Source organism: Chelonia mydas, chromosome 12 (genome assembly GCF_015237465.2).
Source record: "Chelonia mydas isolate rCheMyd1 chromosome 12, rCheMyd1.pri.v2, whole genome shotgun sequence".
In the NCBI taxonomy this organism is placed as follows: domain Eukaryota; kingdom Metazoa; phylum Chordata; order Testudines; family Cheloniidae; genus Chelonia; species Chelonia mydas.
The window spans coordinates 4345986-4365904 of NC_051252.2; the positions used below are offsets into that span (position 1 = coordinate 4345986).

A 19919-nucleotide genomic window follows, 5' to 3' on the forward strand; every position below is an offset into this window, starting at 1 on the left:
TGAAGTAGTGAGGCCCAAACCCAATACCTTGAAGTGTTTTGTCTGGTGGCAAACACTTCTCCGAGTCCTCATTCTCAAAGGAAAGCTGCACAACACCTTCAAATGACAAGCCTGGGAGCTTAAATTCATAACTTTGCTAGACACTAAAAATCATGGACTGAACAGAGACACTGGATTTATGGCTTATTACAACAATCTATAACCCAGTAGCAACCCTCCCAGCTGCCTTCCCCCATCCCTCCTTTCCTCCCTATGACTGGAGGGGTGTTATTGGGCCACTTCACCTTGAAATATGTGTTAACTACTTATGCTACACAATCTCTTCCGCTTTGTAATTAGCTGGGACACTGAGCCCGTTTCCCAGACCTGAAGAGGAGCTCTGTGTAAGCTTGAAAGCTTCTCTCTCTCACCAACAGAAATTGGTCCAATAAAAGATGCCAGCTCACCCACCTTTTCTCTCTATTACCCTAGGACCAACGTGACCTACCACACTGCTACATAAAGGAAGAGAATGTAAGTTTAAAGGAGCCACTCTGTGGAACACCGTCTGCAACACCTTGGTAGGCAGCAAATTCAGTGATATTGAACTAATGAGCTGGCTACCCAGAATGCCATCCCTGTTGTGCTCCCTACACGTACACAGAACAGATCTCTGCCTAAAGCTAAATAAAGAGCTAATCTTGAGGGCAAAGAAGAGACCTCTGCTCAAAACAGACCCTCTATATAAACAAGACAGATAGACCCGTCTGAACTGCGGTGGTGGGAGAGGGGTGTAGTTAGATGTACACAATACATAACAAGCAGCTTTCCTGGACTCTTGGCACATTTGTGCATCACACCAGGACTAACAGCGGTAAAACCAGCCATCTTCCCAAAGCCAAGAAATAAAAACAGCCCTGCTCCTCAATTATCAATCACAGCCCTTTGGTGCACACTGCTCCTTCCCCAAAAGCCTGGGCAAAAAGATAGCCCATATCTCTTGGCAACCTCTATTTTAGACCAACAGGAGAGAAGGGTACATTCTAGAGAACAGCCTGCCTGTTGCCCCTTGTTTGTCAACTGCCTGTGCTGATCTCAAGTACGGCAGTGTAGCCCAGCGACAGAGCAGGTCTTTGGCCTGGAATCTGTTTTTTCATTTAGGTCAAAGCCAACACCTTAAGTTCCACCCAGAAGTCCAACACACAGCCAATGCAAAACCCAGAGAATGTTGTGGTTATGTGCTTCCCACAGGACACACTGCTTAACATTCAGCTGCCACATTCTGTACCAGCTTCGGTTTCCAGCTATGTGCTTGCCAGAGGCACCCTGTGTAAAAATGGAGCAAGATGAAAACAAGAGAAGAGACCCCACAGGATGCCCCCAATCCAGGGCAGAAAGCCTCAGAACCATGGAATAACTGGTCTTCTGCTGAACTTTTGTAAAGGGAGTGCCCAACACAAAATCCTGGCCAGCTTGGCCTCTCTAACCAGGTGAAGCAAACTTAGCTATCTGGGACACTCAAACAAAGGAAATGGGCTTAGCTGGAACATGGCTTGCCCAGGAAGGAAGTTATCCACCTCTCTCTGGGAGCTGTCTGTTCATATACATAGTTGTACAGACCTGCCAAGAGCATGTGAATAGAAAACAAATTCCACTGTCAGTCACTGTGTGTGAAACAAGAACAGACAAATGAGCACGGCAGCCAGCCTGACACTCCATTTAGAGTGCCTGACCAGCCATGCCTTTGAGTTTACTTGGAAGAGATTATCTCCAGAACCTGCTGGGGAACAAAGTCATGTTTTGCCCACCAAGACTCCTGCTGCTCATTGGTTTGCACCAGAGCAGTGTACTCAGTTGCCTTCCATCACTGCCCTGAAAGTGCTTCTTACCCTCACTGGCAGCCCCTGCCTGCTCAGCTCTGTCATCCTCCATTTCCTGCTCCACATCAGCCATCTCTTCGCTCTCATCTGCATCATCCAGCTTCTCAATTATATGGGCGACAGTTTCTCTCACTGATGGTCTGCTGGATTTCACAGGCTGTAGAGCAGACAGGGTGTCCGAACGTCTGCTCAGACTCCTGGAGGCAGCTGGCGGTGAGGAGCTTGGTCTGTCAGAAGCTAGACATTCAGAGAGTTAGGTTAACACAGAAGCTAAGTCCCCAATGTATCTTTATGACATTTATTGTGGCACTTGTTGCAAGTATGAAACATATCCAGACACCAAGGAAGGAGTGTGCATGACTTGCCCTCGCTTTACTCAAGACAGCTCAGAGAGTTCGCACTGTGCATTAGGAAGTAGGTTTGAAAGAGACCTTCTCAGCTGGCTTTTCTCAGCCCCTGCTGGAGAGAGCCACATGGTGCATTAGAAGCATTAGCTATACTGTAGCACCAGAACTAGGCTGCCTCATCAGCCTTTGATATTAATGGGACACAAACACCAGTGCCCTTAGGACATGCTCCCTTTCTTTTCTTCCTCTCATTCCCTTTGCTCAACGCAATCCTCACACCTTCCTCCATGCTGCCTGTTTGGCCCAAAGTTCCCTCCCTCTCTTCAGTCATATCTGTCCCCTAAACTAATTTCTTCCACCAAGCTCACGAGTGAGAGCCCTCCCGAGTTAGAACACTATTGGCCTGTTCTTCAGGATGCTGTGCTCTAGGAAAATTGGAAGCTTTACAGGGCAGGGAACTTCTCTCTCCACAGCTGTTCTGTACAGTACCGAGTGTACTGGCCGTGCTTAAATACTGATCTGGCCCTCCTGACAAAAGTCATAAGATAGGAACTGAGTATAAAAGAAATGCCAGGATAGTCACAGGGCTCTGTATTTTAATCAGAATCCTGTGTGTTTTGCAGGAAGAGCTGTGCAAAGCTATTTACCATTTCAGATGGTGACCCTGGTGCAGCGATCCTGCCTCAATCTCTGTAAAGGCAGCAGGTGCACTCATAGACCCATGTCAGCCATCAGTGTTAGTTCCTGCCCATAATGGAGTTCCTACTCTCAGCCTCCCATAAAACCCAGGTGTTAAGCTGGCAGCTCTCTACGTCCAGAATGAGACTGTGCCCACCTGTAAATATCCCAGAGTCAGGGACAGGTTTAAAGAAACAATTCATAGAACGTGTAACTGGGATGAAAATGGAAGAGATCAGACCAGCACAATGAATGTCCTAAATCTAAGCGTGCACTTGAACAATGGTTTGGGCTCAGACCAATTTCAAACTAGAGCCTCAGTACAGAGCTGGTCTAGAACAGGGTTTTCCTACCATGGACTAGAAACAAAAGCAGTAGATAAAATCCTGGACGGGGAAGACCCCTAACTTCCAGGTAAGGAGAGGGGAGAAGACTTTTTTCAAACATTCATCAATTCCAAGGCCAGAAGGGATCATTGTGATCATCTAATCTGACCTTCTGTACAACAGAGGCCATAGAATGTCCCCCAAAATAATTCCTAAAGCAGATCTTTTAGAAAAAACATCCAATTTTGTTTGTTCTCCTGTCCCAGGCCCAGACTGTATCCCCATCCACCCCTCCAGCTCCAGCCTGCCTCCATAATTCTCCTTTACTGTATTTTGGTGGGGAGACCCACTTGCCAGGGAGAACCCACTCCTGTAGTCTTCTGGAGACTGGCCAGGAATAAAGATGGGGTCAAGCAGGGCATTTCTTTCTTGCCAAATGACAAGGGAGGAGGTCTTCCTCACACTGGGATGGGGGAGGACCCCATAGCAGAAACAAAACCCACCAACCAGGGTTGGTCCTAAATAAGCTTCTGCTCAATGGGGGCAGGGATCCCCTGGCAGTGCCTGCGCAAGAAACTGGGAGCAAAGCCCGTGCCAGCAGTGGTCTCCCAACTGTGGGAGAACTTGGGCTAGGCAGGGAAGGGGAGATGGTGACAACTAAGGGTATGTCTACACAGCCAAGAAAAACCTGCAGCTGGCCTGGACCAGCTGACTCAGGCTTGCAGGGTTTGGGCTGCGGGGCTGTTTCATTGCTGTGTGACTGTCCCATCTCGCAGGGTCCGAGAGCCCAGGCTGCAGCCCAAGCCAAAACATCTACACAGCAAGGAAACAGCCCCGCAGCCCAAGCCCAAGTTGGCTGGAACAAGCTGGCCCCAGGCATCTAGTTGTTGTGTAGACATAATAATGGGGAGGACAGGGGACTCTCTTCCCCTGGAGGGCTTGAGGCCACAGGGTGGGCCCAGCAAAGTGCCAGACTCAGGTGTGATTAATGTATCCAGCAAGCTAGTTTACAACAGCCATTCTCTGATTATAGGGGAAGCAGCTTACACAGCAGGTCCCAGCTCAACTCTCTTTGGCTCCTACGGTACTCAACCACCAGCCCATCTGCTCCAGGAAGTTGCTCTGCATAACTGCTCCCTCGGGTATGTTCTCGCTGCTCTGAACTCAGGCTCACCGCCTGTCCCTGAGACTCAGTGGCCATCTGGTCAGCGTGTTCAGGATCCCGGGCCAAGTCCTTCTTCTGAAGTCTCTCTGTCGTTCCATCCTCGGCATCCACATCAGACAGCATGCCCTCCTCAGTAGCTGCATTAGAAGCCTTTCTTCCTTGCACTGGAATTTTTCCTTTCAAGAACTTTTGTTCAGAAAACCTCACTTGGCTTTGCTCACCGAGCTGCGGCTGAGCAAAGAGCTCCGTGTTGCTGAGGATGATTTCGGTATCACTCGTCCCCATGGTCATTCCAATCATGGATGTTGCTTGCGACTCCGCCAGATAATTTTGTGCTGGTTAGAAATTTTTAAAATAAGTTTAATCTGCGGAATCACTCAGGGCCCTAGGAAAGCAAATACATTAGCAGGACATATATACAGAGTCATTAATTCAAAACTCTTGTCCTGCCCTTGATGTCAATCCATAAGCCTTTATAGCAATTTAACGCCAGTCAAAAGGACCTGTGCTTTATACACCAACCCACAGCATTCTGGATAAGAGCAGCAGAACAATGCAGACATCGCTCTCCAAACCCTAGGGCACCCAAAGATTTACTGGGAGACTTCATTCTGCCAATAGGTACTGAAAAGTTCTCATGGAATTCCCTATCTGTCATGGGCCCACATGAACAGGTCTTTCATGCACTTGGATTGCTTAGGGCCAAGAGTAATTAGAGGACAGAAAGGAGACTTCCAAACCAATCTGCAAGCAGAACAAATCAGATCAGAGTTATAACAATCTCTAGCCTAGAGAGGGGAGAATGGTTGGTTCCACCCTTATGGGGACAACACAATGGATGTGCAGAGCTGTCGCAGCATTGCCAGAGACTTCAGTGCAATAGTGATTGTTACTGGGAATTCTGACCAGGAAGACTTCCATTAAAGCAGAAATCCCCAGGGAGGGTCAGGAAGTTAAAAAGCTCAGTAAGAGAGAGATGTTTGGAAGGGCAAGAGAATTCAGTAGTAGCTCAACAAGGCATCTTCCGCAGAATGATACAAGCGCAGAAATCCGCTCAGTTCTGCTGTCAATAACAGTCGGGCAGTCTCTGCATTCTGGGGTCTTTGCCAGGCCTGCATTCCTCAGTCTGTCCTGAGCCCTGGCTAACTGTCTGCTGTGCAACAGTGGTGCTGCCCACCCATTTGGTAGCGCTAGCCACCAAGAGCATGTCACATCACTTTGCCAAGGACTGTGCTAGCTTCTGGGTGCCATTCAAAGTGTGGCTATTTATAAAGCTCCGAAATACTTTGGATTCTGGCCGCCTCTTTCGTTCCAGGAAAGCACACTACGGCTATGTCCGCCCTTGGAGTTGGAGGTGAGATTTCCCGCTCAAGTAGACATACCTGTGCTAGCTCAGCTAGAACTCCTAGTATAGCCACGACAGCCTGGGCTGCGGCAGCATGGGCTAGCCACCCAAAGCACAAACCCAGCTGGGCCCCAGGGGCACCTGCCTGGGGTGGCTAATCTATGCCACTGCCCGTGCTACCACAGGTATGCCGCCGGGTTTAGCGTGCTGCCCCAAGACCACCTAATGCGAGTACCATCTGCTCAAGCTGGAGATCACACCCCTAGCTTCAAATGTAGACATAGCCTGCGGTGACGAGCATTTTATCAAATAGGTTCTGAAGGCAGCTGGGGCGCCCTTCCCAACAATCCCTAGATTTGAACATTCCTGGACTGGAGACAGGTCCTGCTCAGTGGAGAGCCCCCAAATGATGGGATTTCCTTCCTTCACTGGTCTGACAGAGCCAGAGCACTTGGAGCACAATGCAAAAATGTTACACTCCCAGAGCAGGGATGGTTTTAAAACTGGGAGTTGATTAAACTTAGTATCCCCAACACACAAAGCTTTCACAAGCCGCAGTGCTGCTGAGTCTGTCTAGAGCACACCTATCTTCTGCTACGACATCCGGCTCGGACCTCTTTAACAGAGCCCCAGATGATACAGGGACAGGGTGCAGTGAGATAACCTGGGCGTTCCAGACAGCTCATACAAAATTCACACTGACATTAAAATATTCTAACATATGCACATATTAACTCATGAGTGCTGCACCAGACTCATGTGTAATGACGACGGCCTGATCGGGGGGAGCGATGAGTTATGAGCCTACTTGTAGTGTCCTTTTCTTTACTTGGGCTTTTTTTTTAAAATGATGTATATCTGCCCAGCGATATCAGTGACAGATGTTTTGTTTCTATAAAGGTATAAATAATAAAAATGCATTAGCCTTGTGCCCTTTCTGTTTCTTTTTGATGGAAGGTGGAGAACTAATGAAACAACGATGTCCCAAGAGAGAAAGATTTTTACTCAAGACTATTCAAAACTCTGGCTTTGTCAACACCTATTGAACTTCAACAACTAGTACACATTATGGAGAAACAACATCTTTGCTAAAGATTCAACATCCTGAAAGGTGAGCAGCTCCAGTACCAAAGCTCTGAGAGCCCTAAAACGCCCTCTGACAAAACTAGGGCAGGGGTGACCTGACAGTCCTGAAATTTCTAAAAGTAAAAAACAGCAGGAAAATGTTTACTGAAAATCCTTCCAGGCCTTATTTCTCCAGCATGGAGCAGCAGAGAGAGAGCACGAGCCCTGTTTATTTCTTAAAACCCTGTGCAGTTCACAGTTAAATTGACTAAAGGGTTTAACACGCCAATGCACACCAACAACAGAGATCTTTAATTTGAAACACAGCAAAATTATTGCCTCAAATTGGCTACCAGATCTTCAAATTGCCATGTGGGTCCTCCTGAGCACTTCCCACCCCACCCCATTACTCTGGAATATCCCAGCTTCTGGGGTAGAGGACTACAAGGGCCTGTGCTCCCACACACCTCAGTTCCAGCCTTGATGCCAGCAGCTGCATTTCACCTGGATAGTTTCATCGTGAGCAGAAAGGTGGTGAAACAATAGGTGGCAAGCAACACTTCCCAGCAGTGAGGGAACATCGTGGAGACACGATGACAGCAGGCTCAGTACAGAAGTAGGGAGCCAAAGGATGAGCTGCTCTGTGGTTATGGATAGATGTGACTGAAATCAGTCAGTCAGTCACTATACTTCAGTTCTCACTACCTCCTCCCTCAGTCCCAGGTCTCCTAAGGCCAGTCTCACTAAGGAGATGCCAAACAGGAAGTATGGATTCAGAACCGCTCCTGACTCCTGTTTAGGCAGTGACGGCTGCTAATTAGCAGGATGTAAGTAGACTCAGACCGGTGATATTCAGAGAAGGTGGCTCAGGCACTAAGGACAGGCTGAGTCACCAGAGTAGCTAGAAAGAGGTTTGTGCCCCTCCCAACTTTATGTTTAGGATCACTTCCATGTCACTGTAAACATGGAAGTGGCCTGGAAATCCTGAAACCCTAGCAATCTCCTTCTCCACACAACACCCCTCTTCACCCAAAACAGGAGAAATAACAGTCACAACACCCACTGCCTTTTATCTGCAACAAATTCTGTTCCACGCCTCCTTCGAAAGCCTCCACATTGACAGTTTTGCGATTCTTTGGCCTGCGGATTAAGCCTCTTTTTTCAACAGACTCTGGTGGTACTGGGATAGCAAGAGAGATCTGAAGAGACCTGAAAAGAAACAGAATATAACACCGCTCCAGACCTACCGTTTCCCACTCCCATCCCAGATCACTTTTGCCAGTAGCCAAAGAATGGGACTTTAAACATTGTGTTAACTTGAGGAGATTTTCTACACGGTTAGGTCAACATAAGTGGCCTTGCGTTGACCTCGCTGTGCAAGTGTCTTCACTTAAATGTGGTTCCCACCAACGTAAGTGCCTCTCTATGCTGATTTAGTAACACCACCTCCCTGAGCAGCTTAGAGTCAAAGTCAATGTAATTAGATCAACCCACCATGAGTGTAGACACTGCATTACTTTTGTCGACTGTAACTGGCTTTCAGGAGCCATCCCACAATGCCCTACAATGGCAATAAATCGATACAAGTGCTACTAGTGAGGACACACACTGCTGACCCAAGAAACCAAGTGTACACACACACGATATAACAACTGCGGTGGCTGTATGCCAACACAAGTTAGGTCAACATAATTTTGTAGGCTCATACCCTGCAGAGCAATGACAATGGAATCGAGCAACCTAACTACCTTCTTGTACTAAAGTATCATTTTAGAATAATAGTTCAGAGATGTAGTATCTTGAAAACAATAAAGCGTATTGCATGGATATCTTGTTCTTCCCTAAGGCTGAGTTCCCTGGATCTGTGGGGCTCAGTTCCTTCAGACTCCTCCATACAGCCTGTCCATACCAGCTTGTCGGCTTAGACAGCTGCATGCAAGTGGACCCTCCCACCCCCGAAAGGCTTTTTAACTCTTTAGTCATTTGCTCTCTAATTCTCAGCACTGCAGAACAAGATTTGTAAACAGGAGACAAGACAGAGGATCTTATAAGCTGCAACCCACCCATAATCATCTATCTAGATACTCTTATCTGGGAAGCCAATGTTTTGCTTCCCTGCTTGCTCTTCTCACAGCTTTATACAATTAGATCAACACAGTCACACAGGAAAGTCTTATAATCGCAATGTAAGTTGTACAGTCTCTCTAGATAACTAGGTTACACATCAACATTCCTAGAGTCTCACCTGGCAGCTCCTGCAGTATTCATAACATTATGTATCAACTCCATTTCTGTCACGGTTGTGACTTTGCTTGCTGAGCAACTGAGTTCCCTACTCCTCTCCTTCTAATTCCTTCTTGAGATCCCTCAAGAGGGGATTGAGCAGTTTGAGATCTTTCTCTATGCCTCCAGCTAGTATGTGCCATACTGTTCAACGTCAAAAGGATTAGCAAGCAGCAAGCACCTTCAGAAAAGGGCTCCACCAGAAAGGTACTGGATGCATTCTAAAACCAAAGTTGACATGAGCCCTTAAGGGACGGAGGGGTGTTTGTAGGAAATTCCCTGAGGTTTAATATTTTAAATTATTTGCGCCTTCCACAGCTGGTGCAGAACAAGAATTAAGAACCATTTTAACTGTGATCTCCAGCACACAACTCACGTCTTCCCCTTAACTGCATAAGGAGAGTGGAAACACATTTGGGCAATTTAAATAATCTGACACCAGTCTGCTTTAGCAACATAGTTTAACATACAATGGATTATCTAACATTAAGCTACATATTTCAGGTGAATCAGAATGATTGTGACACATTTTACAGCTTCCTGCCTACAGAGAGCTGTATTGTTGATGTACCTGAAAAAAGACTAACGCTTATGAAGCCTTAAACCTAGGAGGGAAGCCTTAAAAAGTAAATAAACGTATAGGCTCCCTCCTGCAAGATACAGGAAGAAAAAGGCTTCAGAACACATCTGGGAAAGCATTTGACATTCTGTTAGTGTCCACAGTGCTGGGGGCTGTCAACACACACAAGGAAACAGGTTGTAAACTTTTCAGGGCAGTGGCTAAGACAAGCAACATACAAAGCGGAGGAGAGGGACACATTATGAATTCTAAAATAAATAAAAATAAAGGCCAGATATAAAGGCCGACTGTCCCTCAACCTTTCCATCAGGCATCACAGCTGAAGTGTGTCTTAAGGAGAGATCTGAAGGCAGGAAGGATAGGCTCGGCTCAAACGGGGGGGGGCAGGGGGGGGCATAGGCATGAGCAGCATGGAAGAAAACACAGGTTGTGGGAGAAGCAAAGAAAAGGGCAGTCATGGATGGCATCACTGGCAGAGCACTGGTGCAGCAGCATCGTGGAGAGTCTCAAAAGGTGAGAAAAAGCAGCTTGAACTACATGCAGTGGAAAAGGGGGAGCTGATTGAGAGATCTGATGTGCGCCAAATAATGGACAAAGATGACCATAGCTACATTGTGCATGGATTTGAGGGGGACTGATGAGGGTCCTAGGTGAGGCTTAGCTGTAGGGACAGAGGAGGCCACATCTTGGAAATGTAATGGAAGAGCAACAGGATTTGGATCCAGCCTGAATGTGTGGGGCAATGGAGAGGGAGGAGTCAAATCAGAACTGATTTAAAAGACCGCCTTGCATCCACAACCCCAGGACATCAGAGGGTATGCAATCAGCTATCACCAACACCCGGTATCAAACTACGGAACTGCTTTATCATTACTGTTCAGCCTACAGGATCCTATTGCATGTTGGTGTGACAGGGAAAAAAGTGGGCATGGAAGTGCTGGATATAGGTAGTTCTGCTTCCTGGTGCAGAACTGCCCGACAGAGAAACTGCTCAGAGCTGACTTACTGCAGCTGTGGAGTTCAAGAGAGCTCTTCCAAAGACCACGTACTGGCCCATCCTGCCTGCTCCTCCCAGCTAGAGAAGGTCTGATGAATCAGAGCAGTTGTAGTCATGCCAGTCAAAAGCAGAAGCCTTTGTGGTTTAACTCACCGTGTCAGAGAAGAGTTGTCCAACGCTGACTGGGCTGGAAAAAGTTTGAGGCACATATTAGCTGAGTATGGCACAACCTGTACAGATATTACTAGTGTGAGGGAACAATCTTATCCATTCTCCACCTTTCAGGGCTGGTTACACTACGATCCCCCAAGAGCAAAGCTAGTATGCTACATCCACTACCTCATACTTAAGGCACCATGAATTGGGCAGAAATAACAGAAAAATATTCAGTGCATTTTCCTGTATTTCACTAATTTTCAGTTTGTTTTAGGAAAATAAAATGACATCTTCACGATTCCTATTCTGAATTGCAATGCTACATATTAGTGGCTAGTTCTTTGAAAGGGCAATAGACCGTTGATACAAAGGACAGCTTAGTGCAAGAGAAGATACCTCATTCAGTAGTATTAACCCCATTTATGTTATTAGTCACAATATATCCAGGAGGGTTGCAGGGGGGCAGTCAAGGGGCCTGGGCGCTGCTGCTGGGGACAGGGGCAGAGCAAGCTGGGGCACCCCTCTCCATCCCCAGCATGCTTGGCCCCTGTCCTCAGCAGCCAAGCCCAGACAGGGAGTGAGCCCTGCCCGACTGCCAGGGAGAGCAGCCAAACAAGCAGGGGAAACGCACAGGGAAAGGACTGAGCCCCCCTTTTCGCCACCCCACAGATAACATGGGGCAGGGAGAGCAGGGAGGATTGGATAGAGGACTGGCATCCTGGGGGGAATGGTCAGGGGGGCAGAGAGCAGGGGTGTTTGGATGTGGGAGTCCCAGGGGGGCAGTTAGGGATGGGGAGCAAGGTGGATTGGATGGGGGTGGAGGGGGCTGGATAGGGGGCAGGGGCCAAGCCACGCCTCGCTGTGTGGGGAGGCATAGCCTCCTCCCAGTCTTCCCTACACGGCCCTCCATACAATTTCTGTACCTGATGTGGCCCTAGGGCCACAAAGTTTGCCCACCCCCGTTATAGACTAATCAAGTTGCCTCTTAACCTTCTCTTTGCTAAGCTAAAATTTAGAATTCAAAGTGGAATACCACCAACATGGAAAGCCATCCTGAGAGTCACAAATGGAGGAGCTGCTCAGGGAGGAGCCGCTCAGGGAGGAGCCAGTTACTTGTAACTTGGGTGGTTTTAGTAGCTCAACAATGTTTATTTTTAATCTAAAGAGATGGCCTTCGACCCACCTCCAGAGCACCCCTTTTGTACTTGCAACACACACTGCTTCCTGATGCGGAACTGCCGAACAGAGAAGCTGCTCAGAGCTGACCTACTGCAGTTGTAGAGTTCAAGAAATCTCTTTTGAAGCTCCCTGAAAACCTTGGAGTACAGAGTCAAGCAAGGAGTTCCTTGATCTGCCTTACCAAGTTTTCGAGGAAGTCGCTCATCTGCTCCTCTCTCAAACTCAGAAATGCTGAACTTCTTTTTCTTCCTACTCATGTGTAATGCAGTCATAACTGTGCCCTCAGGAACAAAGTCCGGCAGATGCATTTCCAGGCTATCAAAACAAACAAGCCAAGGTTTTAGTGCAGGCCAACATTCTAGCGTTATCATCCAGGTATGCTCAGCTCCTAGCAGCAGTAACATTCATTTCTGTTTCCTACCTTTTGGAGCAGCAGAAATGAGGAACTAAGCAATGATGGGGTCAGCAAATACAAGAAGGTGTCACTCACTTGTCTTACCAACCAAAGCAGATTTCAAGGAAGAGTGCAAAAGAGATCCAAATGCATATTTTCAATGAAGGTGTGATAAATGAAGGAGGGGAGGAGGCTCCCTTTTATGGACACCCAGCCAGCCAGTTAGCTACAAAAATCGCTTTTGGTAGCTGTTCTCTACTTGCTTTACCTGTAAAGGGTTAAAAAGTCTGACTGCATGCATAGGTAAAAGAAAGTGAGTGGGCACATGGCCAAAAGAGCCAATGGGACGGCTAGAACTTTTTAAAATTGAAACAAGACTCTCCTTTGTCTGTCTGTGGTTTCTCTCCGAAGAGGAGACACAGAGCAGCAATGCTGTAAGAAGCTTGTGCCAGGTATGAAAAATCATACTTAGAAACTACTCATTTGAAACCCCAGATATGTAAGTAGATCAGGAAATGTCTAGGAAGACGCGATTAGGTTTCTCTCTTTTATTTCTGTAAGGCTTGTGGACTCCTCTGTGCTAACCCCGGGTGCTTTTGTTTTGCTTAAACCTTTAAGCTGAACCTCAAGAAAGTTATTTTGATGCTTACTCCTTATAAGTGGTTCTTTTTAAAATCTAGCAATAGTCTGAGTTTTTAGACATTTTTTTTTGTTTTTAATAAAATTTACCTTTTTAAGAACCGGATTGGATTTGTGCGTCCTAAGAGGTTTGTGCATAATGTTGTTTAATTAGCTGGTGGCACCAGCTGATTTCCTTTGTTTCCTTTCTCAGCTCTTCCCTGGTGAAGGGGCTTGAGGGTACCCCACAGGAAGGAATTCCCAAGTGCTTCTTCCTAAGTTCTCAAAGTGGGGTTTTTTGCACTTGGGGTGGTGGCAGCATCTACCCATCCAAGGTCAGAGAAGAGCTGTATCCTCAGAAGTTTAATACAAGCCTGGAGTGGCCAGTATTAATTTTTAAAAACCTTGCAGGCCCCACCTTCTGCACTTGAAGTGCCAGAATGGGGAATCAGCCCTGACAGAAGGGTTCTGTGAACTTAAGGCAAAAACAAAGGATCAGATCACACTCAACCCAGTTTCACAATTCTCCCCCCACAAGAACAAGAGAGAGCAATGAACATTTATTGCTGTACCGCTTGGTAAATAAGAAGGAGTCATCATGAAATGTCATCAGGGATGCTTGAATACAGGAAAACAGGAGAAAGATGCTTATCTAGTCAGGGACTTGGGCCAGGAGCAGAAAGCTAGCAGGAAAGAAGATATAAAAAATTGCCCTGTTCTGCCCCTCCATGCTGGCAAGAGCCCTCCCATGTGAAAGCAAAGCTTGACTCAAACCTGCTGCAGAGGGAGGACAGGGGGCAATGCTGACCCTCTGAATGATGGAAGAACAGATAGTCAGCTGAATGGTAGGCAGAGAAGGGGTAGGGCAGATGTTGGTGGAAGGGAATTGGAAGCCTGTCAGGCAATGGAAGGAAGATGAGGGGAGATGGTTCTGCAGCCACATGGACTGTGGAGTTCCAGGTAGACCCATCTGTCAGACTCAGACTTCCATTGTTGGTGGAGGGGGATGCAAAGGGGCACAGAAGCTTGAAGGGAGATGTAAACAGAGTGGGGGAGGGAGCAAAGCTGAGCTGGGGGAGGGGCAATGTGGTGATGGTGGAGAGGATCTTAGGGGGTGGAAACAGTTCAAATCCCAACATTGCTGAGGCAGCAAGATCTTCAGCAATCTTATTCCAGTACAATGCCCATCCCCACTATGTTAGTGTGTTGGATCTGCAGAGCTCCATGGCTACAAGATAACAGAATGCTCCTTTAGGCCCTGGTGTACCCTCTTCTCAGCCCTTTGCACCTAGGACAGTGGGACTGGAGCAGAGCAGTCAATAGGATACTCCTCAGTGGGAGCAGCATGCTTGTCAGAGCTGTGTAGTTTGGCATCCCCTGCAAGAAGAAAAGTGCCTGCACCATTCAGTTATAATTCATTAACATTTTAATATGTTCTTTCCCTCACAGTGACATCTGCTGGGGAAGATCAGAAGTGCATCTGTGTTTCACTACTTTTGTTACAAGATTAAGGCAAAAAGAAAAGGAGTACTTGTGGCACCTTAGAGACTAACCAGTTTATTTGAGCATGAGCTTTCGTGAGCTACAGCTCACTTCATCGGATGCATAGCATATCGTGGAAACTGCAGAAGACATTAAGGTGCCACAAGTACTCCTTTTCTTTTTACGAATACAGACTAACACGGCTGTTACTCTGAAACCTGTCAAGATTAAGGCAAGCAATTATTATTAAAGGATACCTGAAAGGAGGAAAAAAAATGGGCTGGTGTCCTTTTTTACTTCTTTATGACAGGAAAAAACCTGAAAGACTGGTTAGAAAAGAAGTGTCTGCTTGTTTTTCACAACTGCTCTGGAAGGCTGTAGAGCAACTGGAAAAACAGTAACACAAGTACCAAGAAAACGAAAGCTGGAGCAATGGCCAGAAGGGATTTTTTAGCCAGACAACTTAAAACTTTGTTTACAACTATTTATTCTCAATGACTAGTTAATATTTTGACAAAGGAAGTCTCTTAAAGATCCAGCTCCTCCTTCCCTTTGGTTAAGATATAAGAGCTGACAACAGACATTGTCTGAGACTTCCAAAAATTCCATCATCAAAACCAGGGAAAGAAAAGCCTTCTCATGGTTTCTTTCATCATAAAGAAAGAAAAAGGTGCAGAGACCCACTTGCTCAAAAATACTCTGCAGGTCACCTTTAAGGTCGGTTATTTGACATTGTAAGAAAATTCACAGATGTATAGAAAAAAAATGGAAAGAGTCACTAGGTCATTATTTTGAGCAAAATATTCTTTACTTTGCAGTAACTGTTAATGACAGCTCAAAAGCTGATTTCTCTCACCAACAGAAGTTGGACCAATAAAAGATATTACATCCCCCACCTTGTCTCTTTAAAAATCTTACATCACTCCTCTGTTTTCCATTACACTGGGCATAAAGTCAAGTTTACAAAAGTAGATGGAGGAACTTTGCTAAATAGGTTAGAGACCATGACTGATTGGGGGGGGGGTGGCTGCGGGGGGGAGAACGATACGATTTGCTTAATCAGCATAGTAAGTAATCTTTTCAGATTACTAACAAACTATAATTTAGCATCAGTGCCCAGATACTATGGTCTTGTTACTATATCTAGAAGGGTCGGTCCTGGGGCCGGTTTTGTTCAATATCTTCATAAATGATCTGGAGGATGGTGTGGATTGCACTCTCAGCAAGTTTGCAGATGACACTAAACTGGGAGGAGTGGTAGATACGCTGGAGGGTAGGGATAGGATACAGAGGGCCCTAGACAAATTAGAGGATTGGGCCAAAAGAAACCTGATGAGGTTCAACAAGGACAAGTTCAGAGTCCTCCACTTAGGACGGAAGAATCCCATGCACCACTACAGACTAGGGACCGAATTGCCCGGCAGCAGTTCTGCAGAAAAGGACCCAGGGATTACAGTGGACGAGAAGCTGGATATGAGTCAACAGCGTGCCCTTGTTGTCAAGAAGGCCAATGGCATTTTGGGATGTATACGTAGGGGCACTGCCAGCAGATCGAGGGACGTGATCGTTCCCCTCTATTCAACATTGGTGAGGCCTCATCTGGAGTACTGTGTCCAGTTTTGGGCCCCACACTACAGGAAGGATGTGGAAAAATTGGAAAGAGTCCAGCGGAGGGCAACAAAAATGATTAGGGGACTGGAACACATGACTTATGAGGAGAGGCTGAGGGAACTGGGATTGTTTAGTCTGCGGAAGAGAAGAATGAGGGGGGATTTGATAGCTGCTTTCAACTACCTGAAAGGGGGTTTCAAAGAGGATGGATCTAGACTGTTCTCAGTGGTAGCTGATGACAGAACAAGGAGTAATGGTCTCAAGTTGCAATGGGGGAGGTTTAGGTTGGCTATTAGGAAAAACTTTTTCACTAGGAGGGTGGTGAAACACTGGAATGCGTTACCTAGGGAGGTGGTGGAATCTCCTTCCTTAGATATTTTTAAGGTCAGGCTTGAGAAAGCCCTGGCTGGGATGATTTAGGGGATTGGTCCTGCTTTGAGCAGGGGGTTGGAATAGATGACCTCCTGAGGTCCCTTCCAACCCTGATATTCTATGATTCTATAGTTACAATGTCAGAAGCAATGCAGTGTCTAGCAGTTACTTACTGAAGAGTTCATTTCAGCCTGCATCCTGGAATCACAAGCCTAAATATGTTTATTTTAGGAGAATAGTTAGTAGTTCCTAAGAACTGCACCTGTCCAACTCCCCTGCCAATTTTTGTGGTTTTGCAATCACATTTTCATTTTTTAAACAGTTTCTTTCCCTGTTTTGTGAATAACCCACACAAACTGGGGGAAACGAATAAATGAATATACAAGGGAAACAATGAAAGTGATTAAACACAAAATGCTGTCAACTGCACAAATGTATTTTCTCCCTTACCTACCAGTTGTAGTGATCTTAGCTGTTTCTTGTAACAATAGTATGTAAAAAGTTTTCAGACAGAAGTGAAGCTTGTAAGATGATTGTATCCTTTTCATTCTTAATAGGAACAGTTTTAACAGTTTGTATGATGTTTGGGTATTTTTTATGTGTTAAGAGAAGTATCTAGAGCTGAAAAAGGCATTTTTATTTATATGTAAATAAAGATTTTTTTGGTGAATAAATTAATGTCTAAGTTAGAAGTATAAAATTACACCTAATGTTAAGATGAGGCATCTGGATAAGCAGACAGCTAATAGTCTGAACATGGTTTGGCCTCATGCCAGCTAACCAAGGAGAAAACACAAACAAAACAATAAAAAGAGGTGATTTAGATCTCCTAATTCAAATCAGTCCACCTCTCTTTCAAGCAGTCATCTGCATTTAAAGCCTTCACCTACCGCATGCCATTGCCTGGCACTAGGTGGTCTTTTAGAACTCCCTGCCCTTTGCAGGATGAGCACCTCCTGAACCAATCTGGCCCAAAGTGAAAATGCAACTTGCAAGATTTTTTTTTTTTTTGCACCAGTCTATGTGAAATCTCCACGATCACTACTGACACGTTCTAGGCAAATTCCCAGACACAAACCAAGTAATAAGGATATGAAGAAATAAAGCACGTCAGTAAATTATACTGTACTGGGATGGGACAGCCCCTTTTCTCCCACATCTTTCCTATTTTTATTCTAAAGAATTACATCTCCAGGGATTTAAGGCTAATGTATTAAAGACATTTACACCAATATTTTTGAAGTGGTTGTGCAGTACATTGAAACTCTGGCCATTTAAATCAGATAAGGTCAAGAAACTCCGATCCCCCCCACCACTGATAGAAGCTGGAACTCTATCCATACTTAACAAGTTGACAGGAAACTACTTACCCACTGGAAATTCTCTCAGATGGAGGCTGTGATCCAGGCTCTTCAGGTTCTTTGGTCTCACTCATTTTAGGAACCAGAGGTGAAACTTGTGGCTCTGTCAACAGAGAGTACTTCGTTTCCACAAATTAAACTAGTAAGAAAGTTAATATGGCAGTGCAATGATGGGTACCCCACTCTTTCCTCAGGTTATCGTCTTCCTATTTCTAAACTAGGATAAAACATTTATTCATTGCCTAGGATGCCACAGTGGAGGCAGAATAGGAGTAGATGCCAATCAGTTCTCCCCAAGTGAGACCTGCATACTCCATGGCAAGCTCACAATTAATTTTGCAGCAAGGCTTTCTACTGGCTAGGTTTCATTATGATTAGTAGCATTAAAAAAAAAAACAAACAAACAAAAAAAAAAAACACCCTCAGGCAGCAGCTGGCAACCCATATTCTAGTGCAGCTGATCCAAAGTTGGCAGTAGTGAAAATTTTTAGGGCTGCCGATTAATTGCAGTTAACTCGCACGATTAAAAAAATTAATCGCGATTAATCACAGTTTTAATTGCACTGTTAAACAATACCAATTGAAATTTATTAAATATTTTGGATGTTTTTCTACATTTTCAAATATTTGATTTCAATTTCCAACACAGAGTACAAAGTGTACAGTGCTCATTTTTATTACTAATATTTCCACTGTGAAAATGATAAAGAAATAGTATTTTTCAATTCACCTCACACAAGCACTGAAGTGAAGTGCAATTTAAAAACGTAGATTTTTTGGTTACATAAAACTGCGCAAAAACAAAACAATGTAAAACTTTAGAGCCTACAAGTCCACTCAGTCCTGCTTCTTGTTCAGCCAAATCACTAAGACAAACAAGTTTGTTTACATTTACAGGAGATAATGCTGCAGCTTCTTATTTACAATGTCACCTGAAAATGAGAACAGGTGTTCACACGGCACTCTTGTAGCGAACATTGCTAGGTATTTACAGGCCAGGTATGTTAAACATTTGTATGCCCCTTCATGCTTCAGCCACCATTCCAGAGGACATGTTTGCATGCTGATGACACTTGTTAAAAAAATAATGCATTAATTAAATTTCTGACTGAACTCCTTGGGGGAGAACTGTATTTCTCCTGCTCAGTTTTATCAGCATTCTGCCATATATTTCGTATTATGGCAGTCTTGGATGATGACACAGCACACGTTCGATTTAAGAACACTTTCACTGCAGATTTGACAAAATGCAAAGAAGGTACTAATGTGAGATTTCTAAAGACAGATACAACACTCGACCCAAGGTTTAAGAATCTGAAGTGCCTTCCAAAATCTGAGATAGGGACGAGGTGTGGAGCATGTTTTCAGAAGTCTTAAAAAAGCACAGCCCGATGTGAAAAACGACAGAATCCGAACCACCAAAAAAGAAAATCAACCTTTCTGCTGGTGACATCTGATTCAGATCACGAAAATGAACATGCGTCAGTCCGCACTGCTTTGGATCGTTATCAAGCAGAACCCGTCATCAGCATGTTCTCTGGAATGGTGGGCAAAGCATGAAGGGGCATATGACTCTAGTGCATCTGGCACATAAATACCTTGCAACACTGGCTACAACAGTGCCATGCAAACACGTGTTCTCACTTTCAGGTGACATTGTAAACGAGAAGCAGGCAGTGTTATCTCCTGCAAATGTAAACAAACTTGTTTGTATGAAGAAAAGGAGTACTCGTGGCACGTTATACAAGTACTATAGTGCAATACACCTCATAGGTGCCACAAGTACTCCCTTTCTTTTTGCGATTACAGACTAACATGGCTGCTACTCTGAAACTTGTTTGTCTGAGTGATTGGCTGAACAAGTAGCAAGACTGAGTGAACTTGTAGGATCTAAAGTTTTACATTGTTTTGTTTTCGAGTGCAGTTTTTTTTTTTTTTTTTTTTTTTACACAATTCTACGTTTGTAAGTTCAACTTTTATGATAAAGAGATTGCACTACAGTACTTGTATGAGGTGAATTGAAAAATATGATTTCTTTTGTTTCTTTCTTACAGTGCAAATTTTTGTAATAAAAATATAAAGTGAGCACTGTACACTTTGT

General features: G+C 45.1%; 1 protein-coding gene across 6 annotated transcripts in view; it reads right to left on the reverse strand.

The window, feature by feature from the left end:
• CENPT (centromere protein T) overlaps nucleotides 1-19919 on the reverse strand; it is a 34188-nt gene that overhangs the window by 11315 nt on the left and 2954 nt on the right. For 4 of the 6 annotated variants that reach the window (XM_027831393.3, XM_043526382.1, XM_043526383.1 and 1 more), the window contains exons 4-9: nucleotides 17828-17921; nucleotides 12162-12295; nucleotides 10799-10832; nucleotides 7849-7994; nucleotides 4258-4710; nucleotides 1869-2096 (exon numbers count right to left, since the gene is read on the reverse strand). In XM_027831393.3, the coding sequence (XP_027687194.2) occupies nucleotides 1869-2096; nucleotides 4258-4710; nucleotides 7849-7994; nucleotides 10799-10832; nucleotides 12162-12295; nucleotides 17828-17921 (1089 nt within the window). The remainder of the gene's footprint in view (nucleotides 1-1868; nucleotides 2097-4257; nucleotides 4711-7848; nucleotides 7995-10798; nucleotides 10833-12161; nucleotides 12296-17827; nucleotides 17922-19919) is intronic. The other 2 variants (XM_043526384.1, XM_043526385.1) reach the window with 1 other exon arrangement.